We start from the raw sequence: 8513 nt of genomic DNA, 5'->3' as shown, positions 1-8513 counted from the left end.
CGGTTCAGATTTGCTGACTGAGCAAATCTACTTCAAACCGTTAACTCATGAGTGAGTTCGAAACTTAAATCCTTCTGACTGACTCGTTAAAAAGAAAAAGTTCTTGAAAATAATGTGTCTGTGAATCGGACATCACTGCTCACGCAGTGTTTATTTTTCCATGCAGGAAACACTAGTGTGCACTCAAAAGTTACTTAAAAATTAGCGCCCCCTAACAAGATGAATCTGACAAAACAGCATTTTTTGTTGCATTTGCCTTTTTTGTTGCAGTTGCAACAATTTTAGATGCAGCCCTGCTAATAGTTTTTTTAATGAGCCAAGCAAAAATGTAAGTTAGCTTGATTAAACTTGCAACTTTGTTGTGTGGAAAAGCTTTGACATTTTGACAATAACCTTTTTGTGTTTTGTAGCTTTTGCCTGACCTGTTAAAAAGAACAAGTTCTTGAGAATAATTTTCTGTGAATCAGACATCACTGTTCGCACCATGTTAATTTTTGCGTACCGGAAACAATGGTATGCACTTTAAAGTATCCTAAAAATTAACTAACATCACCTCACAAGATGTTATCTGACTAAGCCACATTTGTTGCATTTACGACAGTCCTGCTAATATTTGTTTTAATGAGGCAAGCAGAAATTTCCCAAAACTTGATTAAATTTGCAAAGCTTTTGTGGAAAAGCTGACATTTTTATAATAACTTTTTTGTGTGTTTTGTGACAAGAGGATAGGTAGATGATGTCAGAATTTTCACTTTGAAGCAAATAATCTTCAGAAACTTGATTGAACTAATGTTTTTTGTTTAACATTTTTTTTTTTTGACAAATTTCACAAAACTTGTGAAATTCAGTCATCCAATATTTTTTTTTTTAAGTTGCATTTAAAATCTACTCACATCAAATATCTAAGAGGGCTTTTTTTCGAACATTTAGTGGCAGTTTAATGTGATTTACAAGCTGTAAAAAACATGTACTTCTCAGATCAATGATACACAACAAACACTAAAGCATTTCATTCCACCTGTTCATCTATTCCAGATATTCCTGAGTCATTACCGGCCCCTTCACCTCAGGTGACAGACATCTTTACTGCGTCACCCTCTCAGGAGCAAGAGAAAGCCATCAGTGAACACAGCATACCGTTAGGTACGTCCACCAGAATTCATAAGGTTCGAGCTAAACACCGCAAGTACCATTTGGTCAGGAAGAAGAAAGTATGAGCAATAATAATAGCCACGCTTTGCTGCGCGAGCAGCACTAATGAACGGCTCAGGCTGTGATGTGGGCTCTCAGTGGGTGACTGAAGTCTTTAAGGCCAGCTGATGTCAGTGGAGCATTTGTCATCCTGCTGAGTGAGGTGTGAATTGCAACCTCGAGGCCCAAGCTTGTGTACTCATTACCACACAGCTAACGCACTAGATTCCTTCACAGCTGACTTTACACCCCTGCACACACTCACAGAGACGTTTATGAAAATTTATTTGTTTGGTGTTGTTCTGATTTCTGGCTGGTTGTGTTGTTTTTGGCAGGTGTGGAGTTCATCGTGCCAAGGACAGGATTTTATTGCAACCTGTGTGGTTTGTTTTACACCAGTGAACAAACAGCCAAGACGTCACACTGTCGGAGTACAATTCACTACAGGAACCTACAGGTCATAAACATGCAGTCTTCCTTTCTCTTTCCACCCAAATATGAAAGGTTCTCTCTCTCTTAACCTTTTCTGTGTATAGTTATATGACAACACAACACCAAAAACCTTAAAACCAATGTAGATTGATGATTCAAAGAGCTTTAGTAACTCACACTTTTTAACATAACAATTAACATGTAATAACAGAATAAAGTTCTTTTATAAAATAATAAGCTTCAAATTTCTGAAGTCATATTATAATTTTGTGTGATAAATAGACAGGAGCAGGTTTGATATTTTGTCAATGGCAAAAACTCTTTTGTTTGCATGATACATCCACGCCCATAGGTGTCAGTATGAAGTCCAAAACTACTAGCATAACATGCCAGTGAAACATTCTGCTAAAACAAACTTTTTAGCGCGCCTCTATATATAGCGCACCTTTGTTTGTTAGGTGTGGCATAGGGCTGGACAATAATTCAATATCAATATGTATCGCGATATAATTTTTTTCAATAACGGTGATATGATTTTTAAACACATTTCCGATATTTCGATATACATTACCAGTTTCCCATACATTGATTTATTTGTGGCGTTTGACTTCGTTGAATAAACATGAGCACTGCACGTTTCAAAATCATAACACGGCGCGGGTGTTTTATATGAATGTATCTCTGAACCGACTGTCTTCAGAAAAGTTTCGATGGCATTTTGAATTATATCGTATCGACCGAAATTAAGAAATATATCGTGATATCAATTTTGGCCATATCGTCCAGCCCTAGTGTGGCATGTAAGATCTATCGCAAGTATTCTTAAGAAAGAAGATGATTAATTATGGTATCAAATGTTGGTTGATGTCAGAGTAAAGCAGTGCTTCCAGATTGGAATTATGGCCCATTTATGAAACTTTTACTACCTAAAACACCATTTGCTAGAGGGATTAACTTTTCAGTGAGGGTCATTGGTTGAATTTGTTAATTTCTGGTAATCTGTTGATCTAGAGTCAGCTCTATTTAAAGGGGTTATATGATGTGATTTAAATGTTTCCTTTCTCTTTGGAGTGTTACAAGCTCTTGGTGCATAAAGAAGATCTGTAAAGTTGCAAAGACTAAAGTCTCAAATCCAAAGAGATATTCTTTATAAAAGTTAAGAGTCAGCCACGCCTACCTAAAATGGCTCGTTCTAACACGCCCCCACATGTCTACGTCACTATGTGGAAATATTAGCATAATGCCGCCCAAATGTGCACGCAAAGAAAGAAGGCATGGTTTCAGGAACAGCAGTAATATTGATGCAGCCATGCCAGGGAGACACTGTGTTTCAGTGCGAAAGCAAAAGCACTTTATTTGGCCTTCCGGAAGTAGATGCAATTAGGAATCATTGGTTAAGATTTATTTACAACAGAACAGCACAACCCAGATGTTCGAATTTGTGCAACGCATTTTATGGAGGACAGTTTTTTGAACCTAGAAGAGTACAAGGCTGGCTGTGCACAAAGGCTATTTCAAAAAAAAAAAAAAAAAAGGGGAAATTCCGACTTTGCTATGACAATCTGGCGCTTCTGAATCAGTGACTGTAAGTATGTTTTGTTACTAGTTTAAGTATTTGCTATTGACTGTTCAAATGCGGAGTTTTGCGCAGCGTAGAGTAACACGTTGTGTGTGTTTGTGTGTGTGTGTGAGGGGAACAGGGTCACATCACAGGAGAGTGAACAGCCTGTCAGAAATCATAGCACGTCAGCTGTCTTAACCACGGCTTGTGTACTGCAGCATCACTGTGTCTGCCACGCAACTCTGTTGCCCTTTCCGGGGCATAGAGGACCTACAATAATGTACAGTATTTGAAAAATAATGTGTTTTTTGAACATTAAAGCATGTCAACATATTCTGTTATACCAAATACACAAAATAATGATCTTTAAAATAGCATCATATGACCCCTTTAAGAAACTGATCTGATAACAATAGATACATGAAACATGCCTTATGCAAATGAATCAAACTTTCAAATGGTACATATGAGAAAAGTTACACTACAGACTAGCTAACTACATGGACGCTGCTTAAGTGATTCAAATCAGTTAATAAGTGAACTGCTGCTTCAAATCTCTTCCCAAATAAACGAAATCAGACTTTCCAGCGGTACATATGAGATTAGCTATATTACTGACTAGCTAACTACATTGAAGCTACTTAGGGGACTCGAATCAGTGAACTGTTTCTTAAAATATCTTCCCAAATGAACTGATACATTAAAATGAATCTGACTTTCCAGCAGTACATCTGAGATGAGCTACACTTACCAGAGCATGTGAGCGAAGCGGAACGGTGTGACGCTCCGCTACGTTTTCCGCTCTATGGACGTGCGCTCCACTCAGTCGCTCTAACCGCCCAAGCAAGCGCTCCGTTAATATTCCGCTCACGCTCGCCGTAAACCAATTCCCGCTCAGATCCCGCTCCGTTCTGTAAAGAACAAATTTGCGTGCATTATATTAGATTATAAATTACTGCTGCCTATATCTAGCCTACATTCTGTAGGACTACCTATTGGTTCGGGTCAGTTTTTTTTTAAATAATATTTTAATAGGCCTAAGTGGTGTAGGCTAATATCTTCTGTACTCTGTAGTTCTGTATGTAGGCCTATATACAGCTGTGTGTTAGCTTAGGTCTACAGTTTAACTGAGATTATTTAATAACTACAGGTGGCCATAATGTAGTCCTAGCATAAAAGAGAACTAGCCTATTCTAAATTCGTGGCCGTGATTTTGTCTGCATGTCATGATCGGGGCTCCGTACAACCGAATATAACCTTAGCCTACCTGTTTATTCATTTATTATGGTATGTAACTAGCTCACCTTTTGCTGCACCATGTTTGCGTAGCACATCTTCGTGCTCTCTGTAATCAATATGAATCTGTACTAACTTTAACAGTTGCCCCGCACTCCCTCTCAGTTCTTCTCCCTGCTCATTCTTAACTTTGATTTTTACTTTACATTTATGTATAAGGCTTGCAACTTCGTTGAAACAATATCTGAACTCCATAACTGCTCTACTATTCTCGATCTCTACAGATTCTCGACCTCGAACAGGCAAATCACCAAACGGCATTCTGGGTTGAGCGATTGGCGCTGAGCAAATTGAGCAAGCGGAGCGGAATCTTCAGAAAGGCGCTCTTAATGAAATATCACCACTCCACTCCCCGCTCCGCTCACGCTCTGCTCCGCTCACATGCTCTGACACTTACAGTCTAGCTAACTACGTGGAAACTACTTAGGTGACTCAAATCAGTGAATCAGTGAACTGTTTCCTAAAATCTCTTCCCAAACTGATTCACTAAAATTAATCACTTTCCAGTGGTACATATGAGATTAGCTACACAACAGACAACCTAACTACATGGAACCTATTTAAGTAACTCAAATCAGTGAATTGTTTCTTAAAATATCTTCCCAAACTAATTGATTCAACCAAAATGAATCAGACTTTCCAGCAGTAGATATGAGATTAGCTACACTACAGACAACCTAACAACATGGAAGCTATTTAAGTAAATTGAATCAGTGAATTGTTTCTTAAAATATCTTCCCAAACTATATGATTCACCAAAATGAATCAGACTTTCCAGCAGTACATCTGTGATTAACTACACTTACAGTCTAGCTAATCACATGGAAGCTGCTTAAGTGATTCAAATCAGTGAACTGTTTCTTAAAATCTCTTCCCAAATAAACTGAATAACTAAAATGAATCAGACTGTCCAGTGGTACATATGAGATGAGCTACACTACAGTACAGACAACCTAACTACATGGAAGCTACTTAAAGGGTTAGTTCACCCAAAAATGAAAATTCTGTCATTAATTACTCACCCTCGTGTTGTTCCAAACCCGTAAGACCTTCGTTCATCTTCAGAACACAATTTAAGATATTTTTGATGAAATCTGAGGGCTCTCTGACCCTCCCATAGACAGCAAGGTAACTACCACGTTCAAGGTCCAGAAAAGTACCAAGAGGAACAACACGAGGGTGAGTAATTAATGACAGAATTTTCATTTTTGGGTGAACTAACCCTTTAAGTAATTCGAATCAGTGAATTGATTCTTAAAATATCTTCCCAAACTAATTGATTCACCAAAATGAAACAGACTTTCCAGTGGTACATATGAGATTAGCTGCATTACTGACTCACTGACTACACTGAAGCTATACTTAAGGGACTCGAATCAGTGAATTGTTTCCTAAAATCTCTTCCCCAATGAACTGATTCACCAAAATGATTCAGACTTTCCAGCGGTATATATGAGACTACTTACATTACCGACTACCTATCTACATGGAAGCTACTTAAGTGACTAAAATCAGTGAATCAGTCAACTGTTTCTTAAAATCTCTTCCCAAATGAACTGATTCACTAAAATGAATCAGACTTTCCAGCAGTACACATGAGAGAACCACTTAACAGAGTGTATTTGACTATTCCGTCAGCTTGCTTGGCAGTTAAGCTGCAGGCAACGTGAACAATGTGAAATGCGAAATTCAACAATGTGAAATTCAAACAGCGATGTAGCATTTGGCCACGCTGCACTGCTACTTGTTGGAAATAGAAGCTTGTTACTGAAAAGGCTTACTTAGTTACTCGCCACCACTGGTGACTGCAATGTAAGATTGACTGATCTAAGAAGCCCAGTCCTCAGGGTGGGATATAGTTTCTCATTATAACCCTTCAGATACACACACATACAGACAGACAAACACACTTTCCAACACAACATAGTTGAGGTGGCAAGGAGCCGGACATTCCCCGTCATCACAGTCAGACCACAACCAGTTGTCGTGTCTCTCAGACTAGAGCGGTCGACCAAAGAGCGTCACCTCATACTTTACTTCTCCGCCTTGAGGTCTGCCAGCTGTGTTGAGTTTACAAGAACTATAATGAGAAGGTGACAGCTGAATTTAACACCAGAAGAGCAAGACAGGTGAAACCAAGACAGACAGACAGAGAGAGAGAGAGAGAGAGACTGTAAACACTACAGGAAACACCTGCTTTCCTCCCACATTTTGACCTTCTTCTGTTTCAACTTGTTCCTTGTTTCACTGGTAAACAAATATGCTTTTTGGAAGGACGCACATAAACGGGAGTTTCTTCAACTCGTATGTCATTAAAACAGACCTCAACAGCAAGTCCAGTAGACCATGATTGCAAAATTACTTTGCAACTTTAAAATATGAAAGTACTATCATGTAGTTTAGTCAAATTATGCAAAAAAGTGTGACTAGATTATTTAACTGTGTGCATTTAGGTTACTTAAAAAGTCAGCTATGAAATTAGCCTTAGTAAGACAAAGTGTCACACATTTTATCCACTGGTAAACATTGTTAGTGCTAAAATTAAATAAACTAATGGGTTTAAAAAAAATATATGTTTTGATAGTGTTTAGTTTCTAAGACAAAAGAGCCCAGAAACACGTGATATCTTAATGTAGCTTGAACTTTCTTGAGTATAACAGTCATAACAGATGCTGTCAGTCAGCCATTTTAGTCAGAGAAACCAAACTGTTGCTCTTCAAGGCGTTATAGCTGTTCTTATGCCTGTAATTTAAAAGTAAATGGCCATTTGTGTAATTTAACAGAGGATTGTTTGTGTATTTATAGAAGTATCTGTCGCAGCTGGCGGAGGAAAGTCTCTTAAAATTCCACACGGAGTCGCCAAACACTGAATGAAGCTCATGACATGCTGAATGCTGAGAGACACAAAACAAAGACAACGAGGATGGAAAAGGACACAAGAAGAACTGCAATTGGATCATTTGTGTACTTGGGTTCATAGCAATACAAACTGTATGAAAGTTTTCAGGGATTTAAAAAAAGGCTTATTAAATATCATAGATTTTAAAGGAATAGTTCACTGAAAAATGTAAATTCCAAACACACATTACCTTTTTTTGTCAGTGAATTACAAAGCATTTTTCAGAATGTTAATGCTGTTATTTTTCTGTACAGTGGAATTAAAGGTGGACCGTGGTTCCAAAATTTAAAAAGCACCATAAAAGTAGTCCATGCATCATGTGCACTATATTCCAAGTTTTCTGAAGCCATATGTTAGCTTAGTGTAAGAAACAAACTGAAAATATAAAAATAAATTTAGTTTTTACACCTTGGAGCCCTGCACATGAGATGCGAAAGAAAATTAGACATTATGGCTATGTTGTACTTATTCATTTTCTGTTTTATTTTAGTTTCAACTAAAATGAGGGAAATAATCAGGGTTATTGTCGCAAACTAAAACCACATATTTGTAACTTGAAACAAATGCTAACTGAAATAATTGTATTTCTATAAATAATTGTATTTATATAAACTTATTTTATTTCAGCTAGTTGCTAAGGCAGTATATCTGATTTTTGTTTAGTTTAACTTGAAGTACTAAAATAACTCAAACTAAATAAACTAAAACTAAAAAATAACAAATAATAAAAACTATATAGACAAAAAAACTAACAAAATGACAAAACACAACAAAATTACTAACATGAGCTAAAATTAAAACAGAAAATATAAAAATTCAATCTAATTCAAATTATTTACAAAAACTATATAACTTAGTATATCAATATACTAATATAACACAAGAAAGAATTAGTACAACATCGCCATGATTTACTTAAAATGAAGAAAATAATTAAGTCACGGGAACTAACTCTTAATTTGTGACCACAATATCTTTTTATCCAGCCTGTCATGTGTGCTTGACAGCCCCAGTCCCCATTCACTTTCATTGTATGGAAAAGAGCAGCAGGAACGCTCTACAAAATATCTTCATTTATGTTCCACGGTAAAAAAAGTCACTCATACAGGTTTGAAACATGAGGGAGAGTAAATA

The 8513-nt window shown here is 37.1% G+C and overlaps 1 protein-coding gene across 1 annotated transcript in view; it reads left to right on the top strand.

The window, feature by feature from the left end:
- Nucleotides 1-7540, top strand: part of LOC107685525 (RNA-binding protein 20-like) — a 61059-nt gene extending 53519 nt beyond the window's left edge. The window contains exons 12-14 of the mRNA XM_016482129.1: nucleotides 1036-1143; nucleotides 1527-1648; nucleotides 7286-7540. Of these exons, the coding sequence (XP_016337615.1) occupies nucleotides 1036-1143; nucleotides 1527-1648; nucleotides 7286-7354 (299 nt within the window). The 3' untranslated portion in view covers nucleotides 7355-7540. The remainder of the gene's footprint in view (nucleotides 1-1035; nucleotides 1144-1526; nucleotides 1649-7285) is intronic.
- Nucleotides 7541-8513: the final 973 nt, after the last annotated feature.

The sequence above is a fragment of the Sinocyclocheilus anshuiensis genome, unplaced genomic scaffold, assembly GCF_001515605.1.
Source record: "Sinocyclocheilus anshuiensis isolate Anshui unplaced genomic scaffold, SAMN03320099.WGS_v1.1 scaffold826, whole genome shotgun sequence".
NCBI classification, from domain to species: Eukaryota; Metazoa; Chordata; class Actinopteri; order Cypriniformes; family Cyprinidae; genus Sinocyclocheilus; species Sinocyclocheilus anshuiensis.
The sequence above is the reverse complement of the archived record's forward strand: the minus strand, read 5'-3'. Positions and strand labels throughout refer to the sequence as shown.